Source organism: Palaemon carinicauda, chromosome 15 (assembly GCF_036898095.1).
Source record: "Palaemon carinicauda isolate YSFRI2023 chromosome 15, ASM3689809v2, whole genome shotgun sequence".
Taxonomy (NCBI): Eukaryota; Metazoa; Arthropoda; class Malacostraca; order Decapoda; family Palaemonidae; genus Palaemon; species Palaemon carinicauda.
The window spans coordinates 76250563-76272974 of NC_090739.1; the positions used below are offsets into that span (position 1 = coordinate 76250563).

Here is a 22412-nt window from a genome sequence, read left to right on the forward strand (position 1 = left end):
TTATTAAAAAAGTACTCACGACTAGATATATTTTTTGTTTAAAAACATATTTAGATAAATAGTAAAAGTTTCAATTGTAGATACACTATATGTAAAATAGAAAATTATTTATGTAAATATACTATGATTGTAAACGTGAATTTCATAATAAAAGTTAAAAAAAGAAGGGATGGAATGGGGATAGTTATGTAACTGGGAAATAACTACAGTTATTATTATTATCGTTACAAGCTAAGCTATAACTCAGTTGGAAAAGAGAGATGCTATAAGCCCAAGGGCCCCAACAGGGAAAAAATAGCCCAGTGAGGAAAGGAAACAAGAAAATAAATAAATTATAAGAGAAGTAATAAGCAATCTTCAGCTGCTGATTCTCATCTTAATTTGTTGGACAGAAACTTACGGTCTATTAAATTTCTTATTCCTGCTCCAGATATTAATCTCTGGCACCGTCGTTCAATTAGTTCATTATGCATGTTGCATAAGATTTTTTATGATTCTGACCATCCTTTACATTCAGATCTTCCCGGACAGTTCCATGCTGTTCGTAATACTACGTATGCAATTAATTCTAATAGTCAGGCCTTCTCCATCATGAGGCTCAATACTACATAGTACTCTATAAGTTTTATTCCAGCTGTGACCAAGTTGTGGAATGATCTTCCTAATCGGGTAGTTGAATCAGTAGATCTCCAAAGTTCAAACTTGCAGCAAATGTTTTAATGTTGAACAGGCTTACATAAGTCCTTTTATAGTTTATAAATTAAATATCTGTTTTAATGTTGTTAATGTTTTTAAAATATCTTATTTCAATTTTCATTACTTCTTATATCGTTTATTTATTTCCTTATTTCCTTTCCTCACTGGGCTATTTTTCAATGTTTGAGCCCTTGGGCTTATGGCATCTTGCTTTTCCAACTAGGGTTGTAGCTTAGTTAGAGATGATGATAATAATGATAATAATCAAGATAAAATATTTTAAGGACATTAGCAACATTAAATTAGATCATTCATATATAGACTATAAAAACTTCAAAAAACTATAAATGGTCAATGCCAAATGAAACATGGGTTTCCTTTCTGATAAATTTACTAATGAGTCTGATTTATGACCATAAATGCATAAATTTCAACAAAAGTACACTATTCTCTCTCTCTCTCTCTCTCTCTCTCTCTCTCTCTCTCTCTCTCTCTCTCTCTCTCTCTCTCTCTCTCCAAGCAGACAAGAGAACAGAGGATTTGAACTAACTGTGCTCTCATCAGACACCAATTTCTTCGTCTTCATCTGGAAGACAAGTTTATTCTGCCCGGCCAAGAGGTTCCAGCGACTCCAAGCAAAATTGATGGCTGGAGCCACAAAGGCCATGCAGCTGTACAGATGTTGTTCCGTCGGGCGATGTTTAGACGGAAGTCCGTCTATGTAGCAGTAGCTGTCTCGGTCCGGGAAAAGGTTGATTCCGTAAAACTGTAGCGTCTGGAAATACCATGATTGATTAGTTATGAAATATTGAACTGGGACAGCCCGTAAGTCCGCATTGGGCCTCTGGGTGCGTTATACCAAACGAGTCTTAAAGAGAGTTATAATAAACTCTTTTATAGGATACCAGATATAAGACACTGAAATATGGCTGCCTGAAAATCGGACAATTAAATCCAACTTGTCTTAGCTTTATAGTACAATCCGAAAATTAGTGTAAAAAGGGGAAGAAATCATTCAAATTCCACAGGTAAAAAGTAAAAAATGACGTTATGAAGTTATCTTGGTATCTTCTATTGGCTATACTAAAATTTAAACTAAAAATGTATATATAAAAAAAAACATCTAGTACTGTAGTATCACTTCCAGGCAAAAAGAAAAATTATTATATCACAGAATATTCTATAGATTCTTGTTCTTATACTGATATTCATAGGTGGTGAGAGTAACAAACATTCATTTAAAGCTTTTACCATTCATAAAAACATATAAAGTACAGACAGTAAAAGCACCAGAAGACTTCTTTAAATTTCAAACTTAAATGTAACAAAAAAAAGATATTCACCAGGGTTTCAATGGGCGTTAGAAACGCTCATTGCTCAGTGTGAACTCAGACATATTAATGTTGTTGATATAGTACTAACTGAAAAAAAAAATCTCGATTTGTGCACTATGCTTACACGAATAAGAGTCTTCGGCTTCATTGGTTTGTTATAGAGATGAGAGAGTGCAGCACGGGCGCCATCTTGAAGGTTCGCTAATTGGACATTCCCTTCCTAAGTAAGATGAGGAGTTGATGATAGTAGGAAACATGCATACTTTATAACTATACTTTCCTAGAAATTCACAATGATTATGCATATATTTGCAATACAATATTAGAAATACTGTATACGATAAAGGCTAATGCAGATATGTTTACATTTAACTCTAATTATGTATTCCAGGGATACCATTGATGTCTGAAACATGCTGATTATTAGCATTATACATCTTGTAAATAAACTGATTGATATGATCCTATATCAGCCAAATATACTCTTAACTATACTATCTATTGTTGCGATTATTTCTGATAATTCAATATTTCCTCTCTATATCTTGATCTGTATAACGACTCATGAAGTTTATAGAATATTAAATGGCAAAGATCAACTCAAAAGCCTTGTGGCTAGTAATCAAACTCCAAAAAATTATGTTTTCTTCTAAAAATGTCAAGTATTCCTCTTAACGTCCCAAGACCATAAACTTAAATGCGGTTCAGAAAATTTTAACATATTCAAATGCGTCTCCACCTGAATAACTCAGATTACTTTTCCTTATAAACACAATTACTACATTTTTTTTCCCCTGATCTTACCATTATAGTAAACTCCGCCTGAACAACGGCGGCCGTGAGAGTGAGAGAAACAGCGTCGCCCCCTCTCGGTTTCAACTCCCAACTCTGGAAGGGCAGATTTGCGTAGCGATTCATCGCAAGTCCCATGACGCCGAGGCGAGTCGTTCGAAACTGAATAGGGAAGAAAGTTGATGCTACATTTACTCTAAACTGCAAAGAACGCTTGTTGATATGACGACAGAAATTTTCCAAAAGAAAAATATTACCTCGTGATACATACTAATTTCCAGTGAGGGGAAAGAATTCTCTCTCTCTCTCTCTCCCTCTCTCTCTCTCTCTCTCTCTCTCTCTCTCTCTCTCTCTCTCTCTCTCTGAGTTAAAGCTCACCTGCATAACACATTGTTCTTCGTTGTACTTAACATCTTGGAAGTAGACATTTGTCCAGTAGCGTTTCTCCTCATCCCAAAGGACCATCAAGGGAGGTTCAAACCAAAACGCAGAATCTGGCAATCTGTTGAAGAAGAGGACGATATATGCCAGAATCAACACAGCGTGGTGTTTTTCATTCCCATCTATTTGCCATTCTAACTACATATTTATAAACCCTTTCACTCTTTTTCTTTATCTAATGTTCTCTAAGTATGAACTCGAAGCGTGCAGCTAGATAGAAATGTATATAGAAATTAGATTAAATAGCTAAACAAAGTTCTTTCATGCGAAGTTTAAAACGGAACTTGAATTTTAAAAGATTATTCAGTTCCGATGTAGGTTTGTTTTATAGTCTCTCTTTACATCTTCTGATGATATCGTATAAGGTTAGCAAGATTGCATATGTTATGTTTACCTCCCGGGCCCAATTATACCATTGCCTTCCAGAGATGTAACGGTTAGATGAAATATCAAATTAGGAATACTCATAAAATAATTTTTCCTTATACTAAGATCTAGATAAAAGTTTTTGTTTAATGTAGTACGTAGCTAAAATTAGGGAGCAATATGAACACTTATCTCAGAATAAGCCTACTTTTAAAAGTTAGAAAACTTTTCATGAAACATTAGCTCAAGTTCTGACACTTTATGAAAAATATTTAATGATAGGTAATTTATCAGATATTTTCAGCAGAGGAGTATTAATTTTACTGACAATTCTTAACAAGTAAGTTGCCACATAAATAGATTAATATAACTGATATTAATAAACGAGATCGTAATTTAATCAAGCTTTGTAAAAACTGCTACAAATATTACAGAACTTTTTTTTTGCCTTTAACTGCACAAAATAAGTTTATCGTTGCTTGTGACTATTTCGCAATGATATACTCTGACTCTTTAATGACGTACTTTATTGTAATAAGAAGTAATTTCTGAAGTTCTTTCTCTAACTGTCTCATTTCTTGTTCAACGGCCTCGGGATCCCGCCTTCTTTGGCTGCTCCCTTCCCCGGACGTAGCTGGAGGGTTATACTTTGCTTGCCAGTGAATTCGCGATACACTGCAAACTTCTTCAACTAGGAAAGAAAGAAATAATACATATATCTCCCTTTACTCTTAAACATATTCTCGGAACTATCGATTTTTCATTATTTCTTTATTTTCAAGGAAGTTTTATTCGTAAAAATTACCTTGTGTGATGGTGCAGTCCGCCAGAACTCTGGGTTGAGGAGGCACTTCTAGTAAATCTATTGTATAAATACCTCCTTGGACGCGGTGTCCCCGTAAGTTTAACTCCCCTGGTGCTGTGTCAGTGAGGTGAGGGGACCTGGCTTTCTTTGGGGCAGCTGGAGGGGCTCCTGCGTGTAAAGGAAAACATTCTGATATACAGTAGTAGAAACTTACTCTGAACATCACTCATATGACAGATTGGCTTAAATGTAAGATATTACCTTGTTACGATTTATATGATATTCAGGAAAAACAGCAATGTGTTTGTTAAAGTTTTTTGCTTTGTTTTCCTTTAAGAAAACACTTTTTTTTTTTTTTTTTGTCTAATTAGAAAAATAAACAGACCAAATCATTATTGATAATACAAGACAAATATTTTTTTTAATCTAAAAAAATCAGCAACATTTCTATCAGAAAAGAAATATAAGAAAATAGAAATTAAGTACGACATATAAGGGGCAGGCAGAAGAATGATAGATTTTATAGGATCACAAAGCATGTAAGCACGAGAAATATGCTTTACAAAGCTTATATTAGAGAGAAGATTTAATTATGAAAAAGGCAATACCTACCCATGCTGTCCTTTGCGTCTCCTTCCTGGGAAATAGAAGAAGCAAAATAAGATAAAAAAGGAATTTATAGGCTAGTTGTGTGAGTGCTGGTTTGAGATGTATTTTGCTAAGAAAAATACTTACATGAATGTACAGTATGTTTCGTAGTGTGACTGTTACAAATATCTCGAAAATTCTATTACAGACGCACTTTTGGTGCTTTTTTTATATCATTTAAATATCAATCATTGTGTTTTATTCCATTTCTATTTGAAGAAGCTACGCTATTTCTTAATCAATTCGCTGTATAGAAAGCAATGTCAGATGCAAAATGTTCGTACTTTTCGTTGAGTATATGTTAGAAGAAGAGATGGTAACTCTGTCAATAGTTTCACTTTGATATTTTGAATTATTTACTTCGTTTCCTTTAACTCTTTCTACATCAAGAACTACTTCTCTTTTCCCCGTTTTTATCTATTTCTTCCGTTGAAATTGATCTATGAGTTTGATATATATCATCGTAATATCCTAAATTGCTTCACTCAAAAACGAAAGCTCACAGACTTTGAATGTGTAACTTTTGAATACCTGCTACTCGACACTTATATTCTCCTAACATCCCTGCAAACATCCGCCACTCCATTGACTCTTATAGTCTTATTCAGGCCAACTATGTCTTTTAAGTAACACAAACTTCTCAAATTCTTTCTAAAGAATTCATTTTCATCTGTTTTGGTTTTCATCTTAAACTCTAAGCCAATCACTCTCACTCTTTCATCTGAACTCAAACAATATTCATTTCTATAATCAAAGCTCCAGTTCCCTTATCTTACCATCCAGTAATTTGGGATACCTATATATCTACAAACACTTATTGCCACCTGAAAAAGAATCCATCTAAATCTCTGAAATCGACAATCAATTCGTACGTTTTTCTTTAATATAAAGTTTTACTTCAACCACCCTTTGAAAATCAATTCCTGGACATTAATGACATGTAGCCTAAGATATAGAATACCGAGGTAAGATATCCTATGCAACCATCTTCCACAAAGTTCAGTTCTACAATGGCCATATTTGCAATTTACACAGTAAGTATCTATATCCACTTAGTGTCCTGATGACATTGATGTTGATTTTTCCAATCAAGAGTGAGTTTAACGTTATCTTGAAGATTCCCTCCACAATATATATAATAGTCTTATATATATTCTTTTATATGTATTCATTCGTTATTACTATAATTTTATTTCATCTTTATTCTGTGCCTCCCTGTGAATTACTTCTTCTTGCTGGTTATTCTTTTATTTAAACAATTATTTTGGAAGTTAATTGTATACAAAAAATGCATAATAACAATAATAAGAATTATACATCCTTTTTTCGGTCTTACATCTTGCTATACAAGACATTTTAGCGTTACAGATAGCACTGTTTTATCTTGATTTAATTTTTTTATTTCTCTCTCCAAGGAAAATCTTAGTCATTTCCTTTGCAAACACACACACACACACACACACACACACACACACACACATATATATATATATATATATATATATATATATATATATATATGTATATATATATATATATATACATACACACACTCAATTCTCACTTGTATTTTATTTAACTTTTGTGGGGAAATTGCCTTTGGACGAAAAGAACGTTGATTGTACTCACTGGCTCCGGAGGTTGTTCGTCTGGCTGTGGAGGGTCCTCTTCAGGAATGTCTTCCTCTGTGAATGGGTTAGAATGTATCGCTATAGATTTCTATATTCCATTAAATTTGTAAATTTGTCTTTTTCTTTATAATAATTTAGATTACGTTTCAAAACCTGAATCAATTACCTTATGTTATAGCATCAAAATATCAAGCCTAAGGGAAATCTTTGTAACAATGGTCATTCAGACCGTACATTATGGAACAGATTTATTCGTAGATTTATTTCTCAATTTTTTTTTTTTTTTTTTTTTTTTGTAGGATTGAACAGTATGATACCAAACTTGAAATAGAAAAAATATTATAAACTCTGTCATTAAAAAGTCATCAAAAGCAAATGAGCTAAATAAATTTTGCTACCTTTAGAGTATTGACCCTCACCATCTTCTATACTTGTGAGTTCCCTCGTCAGGGAGTACACCGCCTGACTGCGGTATATGTACAGTTGGACAAAGGAATTCCTGGCACACCTCGCTCAGAGGAAATGCATCCTGTCACACCCTTACTGCGCAGCAAGTTCATGTGTTTAGCCCCACTGGCTTTTTCCCTACACTAACTGCTTAGTTACTCCCCACACAGTTAGGGTATGGCAGGGTGCACTTTATCAGAGGCAGGTGTGCCAGGAATTCCTGTGTCCAACTGTACCTATTTTAAAAGGTAAGCAAAACAGGCTAAGTGGAGACCAAAGCTCTTGAATGGCAAAATTAAAATACTCTGTTCTATATTTAATTTTCACTTGTTTTTTAGCTTTCACAATTCCTATTTTCAAATGTACGGTTTAGGGTACTTTTACTTTGCGGGTTTATCCTCCTTAATTCTGCATATTTTTTCCTAATTTTTTTCTCGTTTTTTTATCGGTTTTTATTATTATCAAATACATTGCCAGAATACAACAAATCATACCTGCTTAATTTTCTGCTCTTTGTTAGCGCTATAATATTCCATTACGTCAATTCGACATTTCCCATTTTTTAATTTTCTTGTCAAATTGTATTGAAACCTTGTAACACATTGTAACAAAAAGGAATACGATTTTTCTCAAAATTCATTTGTAATTTTCACAAGTATGACTTGATGCTGATATTCGACACATCCCTGACTAAAAGAAAAATCTGAATAGAAGCGATAGATAAAAACGGTCGGGAGATGTACAGAGATATAACTCCGGTCATAAGATTGCAATAGAATTAAAATTTTGCGGAATAATTAAAAGAATTAATATAAACGTGAAGATAATGTTAATTGTTTTTGCTTTCTTATGCAAACAGCTAATGGTTGGAAAAAATTTAGTACTAACATTTCCGGCAGGTATTCTACTAGTCTGTCTTTAAGTAATTGCATTATGAAGATAACTTTCATCACCATCATCATCTCCTCCTATGCCTATTGACGCAAAGGGCCTCGGTTAGATTTCGCCAGTCGTCTCTATGTTGAGCTTTTGAATCAATACTTCTCCATTCATCGTCTCCTACTTCACGCTTCATATTCCTCAGCCATGTAGGCCTTGGTCTTCCAACTCTTTTCTGCCTTGAGGAGCCCAGTTGTGTCAAGGAGAACTTTATTTAAGGAAAATGGTAGTTCTCCAGGTCCTTGGCCATAACAGTAAGAACTGTACATGTATCAAATCAAATAATACTGAAACTTATTTTACGTAAAATCTTAGATTTTATAACTATAAACATTATAGGTGAAACAATACCTTCCCATTAAAATTGTTCGTTAAAAAAGATCAGATTTTTTAGCACTTAGCATTTTTTCAATTAATTTTAGGATATCTAGAAGGTTAATGTAAATAAATTTGTGATTAATGTATAGCAACAATTGGACGATAGCTCAGCAATAATTAAGTTCAGAGTATAAAAGCTATATATTGGATCAAGTAAACTGCCTTAGGATGCGAGAAAGTAAAACAAAGCCTAATCGAATACGCTTTAGAAATAAAATAAAGCACGAACTTACCTCTAGCCAGTATAAGAAACCTAGGGAACGGTGCCCCAAGTACCTTTAAGGTTAACTAAATGAGAAAGTCAGAAAATTCCAGACACCAACAGAAATAATGAAAAGTCAATTATTAAATGTATATCAACAACAAATGCAGCCGTTTCTGGTCCACTGCAGGACAGAGGTCTCAGATATGTCCTTAATCATGTCTGGGGTTTGGCCAGTTTCATCACCACGCTGGCCACTGCGGACTATAATGGTGGTGATTTTTGTCTTACGTCTGAAAACCTTAAATCAATCAATCAGTCAATCTTGCACTGACAGCAAACAAACCTAGTATGGAAGCACTGACTAGTACAGCTTTACTAATCATGGTGATAGGCAAATCCTTTCACCATGTTAAGGTATCCCCACTCATAAATGGTTTACTAGGTATAAGGGTAGTTATAAATAGCATTTAAAAGTTACCCAGAAGTTCGCCGAGTGGCTCCGGTACATTCGGCGCATCAAAAGTCCTGGCAAACTTCGAATAATGGTCATACTCGGTTCTCATCACCCGAACGATGCATTCCATCTCCGCTAGGTCGGCTGGAAGTGTGAATGTGAAGCCGAGCTCTCCTATCTGCAGAATAACAAAAAGAAAAATTGGCACTGCGGTTTAGTAAATGAACAAATATGTGTAAATTTGTACCTTTGTCTTCATTGTCTTTCTACATAAAACAAACATAAACACAAACACAAACTCATACACACACGCACGTGTGTATATATATATATATATATATATATATATATATATATATATATATATATATATACATATACATATATATATATATATATATATATATACATATATATACATATATATATACATATATATACAGAGAGAGAGAGAGAGAGAGAGAGAGAGAGAGAGAGAGAGAGAGAGAGAGAGAGAGAGAGAGAGAGAGAGTGGCAAAGAAGACCATAAATAAACAGGAGTTGAAGGACATGTCTGAGTCCTTTCTCCTGCAGTGGACTAGTGACGGTTGATGATGATGATGATGATAAGTGTGTGTGTGTCTATATGTCATTGTGTGTGTGCGTGGGTGGGTGAGTGAGTCTGTGTGTAAGTGTCTGTGTCTGTCTTTGTTCAGTACGATATTTGTAGATGGAAACCAGTTATGACCTTACGTTCTGTCAATTTAGCAGTAGCAATGGTAGAACAACAATATGCAAAGATGTCTAGTGCCTTACCTGGTGGGCATTATTCTTTGGTGACCTCGTAGTATTGCTCCACAGAGCAAGGGACACAAGCGGGGAAGAGGTGAAAAACGAATAAACCTAGAAATACACAGAAAAGGAGAAATAAGGGAGATATGATAACACATAAAATATGACAATTAAACTTAGAGTTGAGACAGGCATTTTCTTCCAAGAGTGAAGTAGAGAAAATAGTTTTCTGACTTTGTCCGAGATATTCAAAATATTTTGCAACTGATGATGAAATCAATGGTGCCTTAAATGTGTCCCTGTCGGAGGAACTGTATAATAAAAAGTAATGATAAATATAACAGTGGTTCTGCATTAAAGAATTTAAGCTTATAAATGTTGAAACTCAAAACTCTTTATATGAATTTATACACAAACATACACGCACCCACTTAATCATACATATATATATATATATATATATATATATATATATATATATATATATATATATATATATATATATTAATAATCATGATTACCAAAACCTTTCATATGCACATATGTGTATTAGCCCAAAGGAATTCGTAATTTCCTGTTTTCCGTGTCATTTATTGTTTCGTTGGAAACATGATATTTTAATGTCATGTCTACTAGAATTGAATTATGTCAATCTATCATATACACACTATCGAGGGCAAGAGATTATTCCGATAATCCATATCTTTACGCAAGACCAATAACATATCTGTACAATATTACCTGTGCTTGCACTGTACCTATGGACTCGCTCTCAACGATGATGTAATGCGAAGTGTTTTTCTCAGGTTATTAGAATTTTTTTATTTTTTCAGCATGGAGCCGTTTCCTTTAACAGGAGGCTACTCCAAAGAATAAGAAACCTAACAGTCGCTGCCACATTCTGCAATTAAATGCTGACTTATGGATGTTGGCTATGCAGTAAAACATCAATATTGGCTACTCCATACGTTTACGTATAGGTTTCTTTAGCAGTGCACCCAGCCTTTTGACACTAACCTGTCTTGTTCCCCCCTATCTTGTGAGCACTTATTTATAAAGATCTCCCCTTTCCAAACCCTCTTTGATTTAAACTTTCTGGAAATTCCCCTCTTCTTACCTCCTAGCACTTCTGGATTGTGCATTTTCTTTGCTAACCTCATTTCGGCCATTCTTTCTAAATGACAAAATCCCTCAAAATACTATCATAAACTTTTTCATCTGCACATACACTTTGACCACTTTTACAAATCATTCCCCCCACTTCTCGCCCAATTAATACTTTTACTGCATATACTACACACAGTTCATTTCAAATGCTTTGGCCTATTTTCCTTACTCCAGTTTCATTGTCGAGATAGCCACGTAGATCCAAGAGTTGGTTATAGGTTGCTTGGTCTAACTTGCTCTTTTGTTCCTGTTGTAATTCGAGCCATATCTAGAAAAAGAGAAGGCAGTTATTAGACAATAATTATATCTAGCCATATCTAAAAAAATAAAAAATTAATTATTGGACAATAATTATATTTGCAAAGCCAATTATATGATTCTTAATTTGTCTAGTTTGGCATGATATGCAAGTCAAGTGCGTATTTTCCAAATTTCCGTATAAACCTATACTTTTTTGTATATAGATAAAATCTATAAAATAGTCTTAAGACAACTACAACAGCGACAATATGTTTGCTGGTGAAAGTCACTGAACTATGTGACTTGATCCTCTCTTTTCTTAGCTATCCATAGTTTCAAAACTACACAAATTATCCCTTTTTTTTTTCCTATGATATTTTCCTCCATATTTTAATAATTACTAATCATTCAGGCAGCTATGGATTCATTTACTCATTATCTATCGTTTTACCTTTTAGTTTAAAATTTAGATCTTAGAAATGTTGATCCTCCGAAGCACAATTGATTTTGTTATCATTACCTGGCATAGAACGACGATGGTCAACGAACTAAGTCCCCAAGAACTGGAACAGCTATTTCCAAAACATAATTAGACTGCATATTACAAAAGATCTGGTTTATAGGTCGTATAGTTAACGAGAATATTCTTACCTCTCTCCAATCTCGCAGTTGTTTTTCGGTGGCATCTCTTTCCTCCATAACTCCTTCCAGTTCCGATATGACCTGAGAAAAGAAGAAAACCGACAAGTACATTGCAATTGTGTAGCCAGAATTATATGATGTATAATTACCCGTTTATTCTGTGAAAATTATTTCGTTCCATACTTCATTGTGCAGTCTAAATATGCCGGAAAAAAATATATAGAAATCTTATGAGGAATTATGTTGATTTGCAGGGCTCTAAGTCACGAAAATCCTTTGATGAATTTGTTTCATGAATTTTCATAGCATTTGCAACCTTCATCCCAAGAAACATTGACATTGCAAAGAATCACAACTACGGTTCTCATACCTTAAACCTTCAATAACTTCATTTCGAAATATTAAATCTATCAAGAGCCAAGACATCGTAACACTAACATGTATCACTTGGTCGGTCTTCCGCAAAGCTCCTTCAAGAGTGGCAGTGCTCTCCTCAGCTCTCCAGAGGCTCAGATATCGGTTCATTTCAGGCACGCTGGTAGGATCCGGTAAACCATCGCAGCGCATCATCCTTTCCCACTGAAAAGTAAACAAAACAAAAAATGTTAGATATTTTCATGTACATAATGAAAGATAATTTATGTGTGTGTGGGTGTGGTGCTAATGTAATAGTACAATTACACAATAACGTCAATGTCTATTCGGCGATAAATGTTAGAAATGAGAACTACTGTTGCAACCACCAATCACAGTATTACAAAACCATGTAATAAATGAATCAAGGGAACACGATGTGCGTCAAATATGGGGAAAGGAAGTTGAAACCCACAAAACTTAGAATTACGAGGACTAAAAAAAAGGATCAGGGCACTGTAGAGGTTTAACAACTTGATGACCAGAAAAAAAAACTGATAAAAGTTGATAGGGAAAGCTGTTACTCACAAACGTCGGTGCAAGAATTCTAATGACAGTAGCAGAAGTTTAACAGCATTGTGTAGTACGATAATCTACATTATAGCTCTTTTAGTATTAAGATCACATGTTAAAAAACTTACACCAAACAAAATCTTTATACATAAATTCTTAAAAAAAAACTACCCCTTTCATTACTTTAAGTCATTTCAGTTTTTTTAATGATAAGTATTATGCGAGTGTTTCGTGGTGCCGAGCAACAGAAAAATAGAATATCAATGAAAAATACTCTGTAGACTAAATATAGAGTAACAGAAAAAGAAGAATGTTAATAAAAAGTGCTATAAATGTAGTAAGTAGATTAATGAGAACATGTGACTGTACATGTAACATTTTTTTCTTTAAACAGAATTTGGGTCAATGATCATCAAAGTTAAAACGCCGAACTATGTAATATGCTTTTTTATAATTTACGTAATTCTAAAAGCTGAAAAAAATATAAAATAAAAGTTATCGGGGATTTTTATTCACCTGGATGATTGTTTAAATCTTAGTTTTAATGATAAATGTCTCCAAGCCTTAATGAGTTGCCATAAATTCTAGATACTTTACGGTTCTCTTTAATAAAAATGTAGGTTTTTATTCTTGCTTCAAAGAGATTTCTTAAATCAAACATTATTAATAATTTGATATGGATGTACTAATGAGTACTAGTCTCCAAATTTCAATGACCTTAATAACAGAAGACCGAAAGATTCATTGACATCCAGAGATCTCCTGAGGTTAAATGAAGGGGTTCTTTGGATAGACAATTTGGTAATTTCGTAGTTGGTTATGGTCAATTAGGATTGTCAAATACATTGCAGAATCTTTAAATATTGGCTCTTAGATTTGCAAACAAAAGCTTTCTACTCTATGAAAGGTTTCGCAGCCTCTGCGTGCTGTGGAGATAATTGGAAAATCTCCATTTATTTATCAAAGATACTTTACATACTAGCAACATTCCTAGATTTGTTATTTATCAGCTTAAACATTGTTCTCCTACTGAATGATTATTGGCGCAGTTTATAATTTTCCCACTAGAAAATACACAATGACAAAGTAAAGAAGTTCTAACCACGAATACTTTTAAAACTAAAGGGTTTGTTCTGAATGGAAGAGACAATATATCAAATATTACACTGGACATAGTCATCGCCATATTTAGTCATAACATCTATTGCGATGACGCGCAATGTATATTTTTGCACTCTTAGTGTAAATATAAAATTTTCAAACTTATCACATTGGATTTTGGCTTGAACTGTTCCAAAAACTAACAGGACAGAAGATTATTCATCTTTGTTGATGGCAGCCCCATAACATCTGTCATCATATTACCAGTTTTATTATTATCATTATTATTATTATTACTTGCTAAGCTACAACCCTAGTTGGAAAAGCAGGACGCTATAAGCCCAGGGGTCCCAACAGGGAAAATAGCTCAGTGAGGAAAAGAAATAAGGAAAAATTAAATATTTTAAGAACTGCAACAACATCTAAATAAATACTTCAATATGAATTATAAAAACTTTAACAAACCAGGAGAATGAGAAATTAGATTAGTGTGCCCGATTGTACCTTTTGGAGTGTCCTTCTCCTAGAAGAGCTGCTTACCTTAACTAAAGAGTCTCTTCTACCCTTACCAAGAGGAAAGTAGCCACTGAACAATTACAGTGCTGTAGTTAACCCCTTGGGTGAAGAAGAATTGTTTGGTAATCTCAGTGTTGTCAGGTGTATGAAGATAGAGAAGAATATGTTAAAAATATGCCACACTATTCGGTGTATGTGTAGGCAAAGGGTAAGTGAACTGTAACCAGAGAGAAGGATCCAATGTAGTACTGTCTAGCCAGTCAAAGGACACAGTAACTCTCTAGCGGTAGTATCTCAACGGTTGGCTGGTGCCCTGGCCAACCTACTACCTAGCCTGAAATGTTGTTAAAGACCTTAAAAATTCATTTTCTTTGAATAACCAAATCAAACGTGAACGGGCTTCACCTCTTCTTCTTCCATGAGTCGGTCTCTGGTCATTTCCATGGTATGGTCCAGGTCCCTTGTCACCTTTCTGGTGAGCATCAGTTGATCGAAACGCCATTTCTTTTGCTGGATTCTTCTTACTTCCCTTTTAGCTTCTTCTTCCGCCTCCTTTTGAAGTCTTGCTGCCTCTTCTTCCTCTTCCCTTATTCTACAAGAAACAGGGTATCATAAACATAAATACTGTATTAAAAAAAAGGGGGAAAATAGTATTTGCCAAAAGTTTTTAACCCTGTCTTTAGATTGAGAAATGGTTGATGCCATGGCATATGATTGTGAAAATCAAGAAAAACCTAAAATCTAGTAGATTATTGAAAATACGATAAACTGATATATAAATGTATTTGTTCCTCTTAGCACAACTTTATATGGATGTCTAATCATTCTGCACAAAAGGAGCGTTATAAAAAAGCTATTCAACATTAAGCTGTCATCTAAATTTAAAGGATTTTAAAATCAAAATAATCGATTCACGATTTCATAAAATTATAGGGCTTAAAAAGGTGGCCTTACCTTGCATTGCTCTTACAATAAAGGCTGAAGAAATAAGTTAGACGATCAAATTGCAATTGATATAAATGTTAGACAAGTAAATGAGGCGAACATCTGATGAACTTTTTTTTACTAGAGTACAAATTGATGGATCTAGTCACCATATAGCGTTCTCTGATTCTACTGAAAAATTACCTCGCCTCCTCTGCTTCTCTTTGTCGTCTTTCTTGCTCAAGGCGTTTTAGTTTCTCTCTCTCTTCCTTACTCAGTTTTCTTGATCCACCTTGTTGCTGCTAAAAAGGTTAAGAAGGAATGTTTAACTTTCCTAGAAAGGTAAGGCATAGTTAAATCATTTCATTATCAATCTAATCACGAGGGCCTTTTTTTTCAAACTCAAACAGTTGGGAGTGGGTGGGTCTTTTCTTATTGAATTTTAAAGAAATAGGTCTCAAAGAGTTATAGTTGATGGGCAGCATAGTGAATATGGGAATGTGATATCTGGTGTTCCTCGGGGTAGTGTTCTTGGCCTATTGCTTTTCATACTATATACACATGACATGAGGTTTGGCCTGGTAAAGAAGCTACTCTCTTTGCATCAATTCCATCTCGTGAATGTAGATCTGGAGTTGCTGAATCCCTTAATAGAGATCTAGCTAAACTTAGTGCATGGTGCAAATTATGGGGCATGCAGTTGAGTCCTAACACATTTCATGAATAAGTCTATTTCATTAATTAAGAGAGAGGGAAACATAGATGAATTATATTGATTTCGTGAAAAAGTACACCCATCAACAAAACCGGTGTCGCCTGGCCAGACCTGACTTGGAGAGATCATGCCCCTCTTGCCCTGAAAGGTGGCCGACATTAAACAACCGAGACATCGTTAGGATGGTTTGAATGTGAGGAGGAGGGAAATTACCGATATCACTCAAAGAAATGCGATGAGGAATGAAATATATATAAAAAGAGAGAAAACTTTTTTATTCTTTTAAGAAATGTAATCTAATATTATTTCGAAACTAATTCATCAATATATTTTATCATAACTTTTTATTTGAATTTTCCTATCCTAGTTCTAAATAAAATTTTCTTGAATGATATTGGAATTGGCTATTCATATTAATATTCATAACACGGATATATCCTTCGTTTGCATTTTCCTAAGCATCCCGCCCCCTTCTCTCTCTCTCTCTCTTTCTCTCTCTCTCTCTCTCTCTCTCTCTCTCTCTCTCTCTCTCTCTCTCTCTCTCTCTCTCTCTCTCTCTCGCTCCACTCTACGCATTATATTTAAGCGCTAATAATATATCGTTTCAAAAAGCACCTATTGGGTCACCAATCATTAATAAGTGGCCTTTGTTCAAAATTTCGAAGGTAATGAGGCTTAAAGGTTTAGTTGTTGATTTCAGTTTTTTCCTTTGATTTTGATCATGAGCCACGTAGCTCGGTGTGGTTGGGGTCAGCTTTTGTTACGGGCTATTTGGCTCCGGCCCTCTTAGAGAAAATAGTATTATTTGCTATATCAATTATATTAGTTTAAGGTTAGAGATTTAAAATGCATCATCAGTTAACATAATTTATATTATTTCAGAAGTGATTGGTGAAAATAAAATATGGGAATTGACATGCAATGAAAGTTCATTGGTGCATTATTATAGTGATGATGTGGTATATAGGATATAGGGTATAAAAGATTATACTATCAACTCATTGTTTACTCAAGTTATCTGATTCGGCGTCAATAACCCTAGATATCAAGAGGACAGAAAACCCCTAATCAATCAATCAATCAATCAATCAATCAAATTATCGGGGCAAGTCGCCCAATTCCAAGCGAACCCCCTTCCCTGGTGACGATTGCTCAATGCTCAAAGGTCCGAGTCTAGCTGGCTTCGCCCTCCAGAATGCAAAAGGAAATATTTCCTTAGCAGTGACTCTTCGTATTGTTACGATTTTATTTGTCGTTTCATGTCCTGATGTCCAACACCTTAAAAGTGTTCCCCCGGTAAGCTCTTCAAGAAATCCATTACTCTCGATATCTGTTCAATCAGTCTTTCGCATATTTACTGCGTTATTTATAGTTTTGAAATAATTGTAAACACCTGGAAAACAAACTGTATGGAATATTGTCATCTTAGTATTTTGTTTTTCGTTGGCTAAAAAACTACAACCAGAAGGATCTCATCATAACTGTGAGACCTTTAAACCTCAAACATGTGGGGATATGGGTAGAAGGATATAACGAGGTGGGGGTTAAAGATGATGGTGGAGAGGTGGCAATTGGGTGATCTTAATGTATGGCTTGACGAGGTTTGCATATTAACATTTATGAAGTGATGATGATGATGGTAATACCCCTATTGATAATATTTAATATCAATGATTCCAACTCGCAATGAAAACGGGCATATATCGTTCCAACATTGTTTATAGGTGGTCACTGAACATCTTTGGAACATGGGATCTTCACCCAAACGAAATATAAATCCAACACCAGCTTGCAAAGTAGTTAGCGGTCTTGTGTGATCCTTGGGCACATCCAATTACCATGAAATATTGGATACATAAGCATTTAGAGCTCTTATGACCTTATCTAACTTATTCTTGAACGAGAGAGAGAGAGAGAGAGAGAGAGAGAGAGAGAGAGAGAGAGAGAGAGAGAGAGAGATAGAGAGAGAGAGAGAGAGAGCAGTTGCTGGATAATGCAAACAAAGGATATATCATTCCGACGTATATTAATTGGAATAGTCAGTTCCCACAATATTTAAGGATGTTCCCTATAAAAAATGTAATAATGAATTCAAATATATCGTTGTGATTATATTTTTCGATAACTATTCTCGTAAACGATTGCATTTCTTAAAAGAATAAGAGATAAGACTTCTCTATCTCTTTCATATATATATATATATATATATATATATATATATATATATATATATATATATATATATATATATATATATATATATATATATACATCATTAATCCTCACACTTCTTTGACTGATATCGGTAATTTCCCTCCTCCTCACATTTGTACCATCATAACGATGTCTTGGTTGTGTAAAGTTGGGCCACCTTTCAGGGCAAGAATGGCATGATATATCCAAGTCGGGTCTGGCGAGGCGACACCGGTTTTGTTGCTGGGTGTACTTGGGACAGACAACACTTTAACATTATATATATATATATATATATATATATATATATATATATATATATATATACATATATATATATATATATATATATATATATTTACTGTATATACAGTATATAAATATATATATATATATATATATATATATATATATATATATATATATGTATATATATAAGTTATATATATATATATATATATATATATATGTATATATATATATGTGTGTGTGTGTGTGTGCACGCGCGTGTGAATATATAAACCATTGGTAGAAACATAACATATACACATAGTAACACCCATCGCCTTCGAAAAAAAAATAGAAAGTAATAATTCCATTGGAAAAATCATGTGAATATTACATCATTATTGATTATCTAAAAAGAATTCTTCAGAAAAGTACTCATGAAATACGATTTTCCGAGACGTATTTTCTGTTTCGAACGGGTCTGATATCGATTCGTACCAAAAATGGGTTGTTTTAAATCTCAAACCTGAAAAAATAAGTCGAAGCCTTCGGTTATTTCAATGCGGTTTGTTGAAAACGTCAATTACCCTTCGCCCGAGTTCGATCGTCGAGTACGCTTCAGGCGTTACTTAATAATGAAAGTAATAAATTATAGTATTAATTGTCTTTTCATCTTCCTATTCAGTCTTTTAACTTTTCCTTCAAATTTCAAATCCGAGCGTTGAACGACTTCAGAATGTTCAGACTCAAATCCATAAATCAAATCATGTAGTTTGCTATTATTATTATTATTATTATTATTATTATTATTATTATTATTATTATTATTATTGTGATGATGATGATGATGATGATGATGATGATGATGATGATGATGAGTTACTAGGGTTTATTGAAACGAAAGAAGAGTTTTTTCGCGAGTCCTAATCGTCTTCGGAAGAAAATCTTCACGGATCTCTGAATGGCTTCAGAAGAAATGGCCATAGACTTAGCATGGAGTTCTGAATGACCCTAGAACAGAATCTCTGAACGGCTTCTTAAGAAAACTTTCCCGGATTTCCAAATACCTTCAGAAGAAACAACCGTAGACTTAGCATGGAGTTCTGAATGACTCCAGAACAGATTCTTCCTGGAGTTCCCTGAACGGCACCAGAAGAAAATTTTCCGGGATCTTCAAAAGGCTTCAGAAGACATAGCCGTAGACTTCGTATGGAGTTCTGAATGACTCCAGAACAGAATCTTCCCGGAGAAGTTCTGGACGGTTCCGCCCCGAGCTTCAAATGACTTCTGAAGACCTGATCTCTTTTTTTTTCAAACTAAGCTTGCAACGCAGTGAACATTGTTAATGGCTATTTCTTGAACAGGGAGCTGACTGTAAGAATTGTGTATTACAACTACAGGATCAACAGGAGGCTCTTTGGAACACCTTCATCTACAGCTGATTTTGGTGGTTGCTGCAGAAGTTGTCGAGCATTGAAGACCATAACGTACGTGCCTTAAATGATCCTTTGCTTGGGCTTTTGCAACGATGTCCTATAATTGGAGACTATTGAAACGAAGGTAACAAGGACGGAGACAGAATGGTTCAACTGAACGGTGAGCGACATGTGGTTCTTCAACAGGATAGTCCCAAAATTCGACATTGAAGAAAGGACATATCCAGATCGTATTGGTAAATACATTGTGTTGCTCGTCGTTTACTTTAGCGTGATGACGTATGTGGAGAACATTTATAGCATTCCTGTCTTTACTCATCGCCCTGATGGACAAAGACATGGATGCCATCGATTTCTCTGAGGAATCTGACGAACTGAGAACACACGGCACTGAAATCTCTCTTGAAATCTAAAAGGAAACTGACGAACTAGGAAAGAATACGATGAAATCTCGAAGGAAATTGACGAACTAAGGAAACTGGAAGATGAAATATCAAAGGAAACCGAAAAACTAAAGAACTTGAAAAATTAGAACAGACAGTAGAAAACAGCAACGAAGAGCCTTTAAACGAAGACATAAAATAGCCTTTAATGATAGAGGTAAGTCACCTTGAAATTGAGGTTAAAAAAGCCCCTAATACGAGAAATAAAGCCCCTCGAAATAAGAGGTAAAATACCCCTTAATGCTAGAAATAAGGCACCTCAAAACAGAGGTTAAAAAACCTTAATTCTAGAAATAAGGCACATAAAAATAGAGGTGAAAAGGCCCTAATGCTATATATAAGGCACCTAAAAATAGAGGTAAAAGATCCTCTAATGCTAGAAGTAATGCACCTCAAAATCGAGGTCAAAAAGCCCCTAATGCTATAAATAAGGCTCCTAAAAATAGAGGTTAAAAAGCCTCTAATGCTATAAATAAGGCACCTAAAAATAGAGGTCTAAGAGCCTCTAATGCTAGAAGTAATGCACCTCAAAATCGAGGTCAAAAAGCCCTTAATGCCATAAATAAGGCACCTAAAAATAGAGGTCAAAGAGCCTCTAATGCTGCAAGTAATGGACCTCAAAATCGAGGTCAAAAAGCCCCTAATGCTATATATAAGGCTCCTAAAATTTATGTACAAAGCCTCTAATGCTATACACAAGGCTCCTACAAATAGAGGTCAAAAAGCCCTTAATGCTATATATAAGGCTCCTAAAAATAGAGGTCAAAGAGCCTCTAAAGCTAGGAGTAATGCACCTCACAATCGAGGTTAAAAATCCCCTAATGTTAGAGATAAGACATCTCAAAAGTGGTTAAAAAAAAACCCTAATGCTAGAAATAAGACACCTCAAAATAGAGGTAAAAAGTCAGCCAATGCTAGAGATAAGGCCCCTCAAAATTGAGGTAAAAATTACCCTAATGCTAGAGATAAGGCACCTCAAAATAGAGTTTAAAAAAGACTCTAATGCTAGAGATAAGGCACCTTGAAATACAGGTCGAAAAACCTCTAATGCTAGAGATAAGGCACCTCGAAATAGAGGTCAAAAAGTCCCTAGTGCTAGAAATAAGACACCTCAAAATAGAGGTAAAAAAGCCCCTTAAGCTAGAGATAAGGCACCTAATATTAGAGGTAAAAAAGCTCCTAATGTTAGAGACAAGGCACTTCAAAATATAGGTCAAAATGCCCCCTAATGCTAGAGACAAGGCACCTCAAAATAAAGTCAAAATGCTAGAGGCTAGAGATAAGGCACCTCAAAATCAGAGGTCAGAAAGCCCCTAATGCTAGAGATAAGGCACCTAAAACTAGAGGTCATCTTTTTCTTTGTCTACATCTTTTCCCACTTTAATGTGGGGTCGATGTTTCTGGCCAGCGTTCTCCATCTACCTCTGTCCCATACTTCATCACCGGTTAATCCCTTTGATCGAAGGTAATAAAGCCCCTAAATCTAAAGTTAAGGTACCTAAAACAGAGGTAAAAAGGATCCTAATGCTAGAGATAAGGCACCTCAAAATATAGGTAAAGAAATCCCCAAATTCTAGAGATAAGGCACCTGGCACCTCAAAATCAGAGGCCAGATAGCCCTTAATGCTAGAGATAAGGCACCTTAAAATAGAGGTCATAAAGTCCCTAACGCTAGAGATAAGGCACCTCAAAACAGAGGTCAAAAAGCCGCTAATGCTAGAGATAGGGCACCTAAAAATAGAGGGAAAAAAGCCCCTTATGCTAGAGATTAGACATCTTAAAATAGAGATCAAAAAGCCCCTAAAGCTAGAGGTAAGGCACCTAAAAATAGAGGTCAAAAAGCTCCCAATGTTAGAGATAAGGCACCTCAACATAGAGGTAAAAAATCCCCTAATGCTAGAGATAAGACACCACAAAATCAGATGTCTAAATGCCCATAATGCTATAGATTAGGCTACTAAAAATAGAGGTAA

The 22412-nt window shown here is 34.7% G+C and overlaps 1 protein-coding gene across 1 annotated transcript in view; it reads right to left on the bottom strand.

The window, feature by feature from the left end:
* LOC137654017 (dynein axonemal intermediate chain 7-like) overlaps positions 1-22412 on the bottom strand; it is a 56002-nt gene that overhangs the window by 773 nt on the left and 32817 nt on the right. Inside the window, exons 2-16 of the mRNA XM_068387650.1 lie at positions 15629-15726; positions 14906-15092; positions 12395-12535; positions 11966-12037; positions 11244-11342; positions 9932-10018; positions 9161-9314; positions 6712-6767; positions 5047-5071; positions 4435-4602; positions 4155-4320; positions 3201-3324; positions 2835-2984; positions 2155-2250; positions 1247-1471 (exon numbers count right to left, since the gene is read on the bottom strand). Coding sequence (XP_068243751.1) covers positions 1247-1471; positions 2155-2250; positions 2835-2984; positions 3201-3324; positions 4155-4320; positions 4435-4602; positions 5047-5071; positions 6712-6767; positions 9161-9314; positions 9932-10018; positions 11244-11342; positions 11966-12037; positions 12395-12535; positions 14906-15092; positions 15629-15726 — 1848 coding nt within the window. The remainder of the gene's footprint in view (positions 1-1246; positions 1472-2154; positions 2251-2834; positions 2985-3200; positions 3325-4154; positions 4321-4434; positions 4603-5046; positions 5072-6711; positions 6768-9160; positions 9315-9931; positions 10019-11243; positions 11343-11965; positions 12038-12394; positions 12536-14905; positions 15093-15628; positions 15727-22412) is intronic.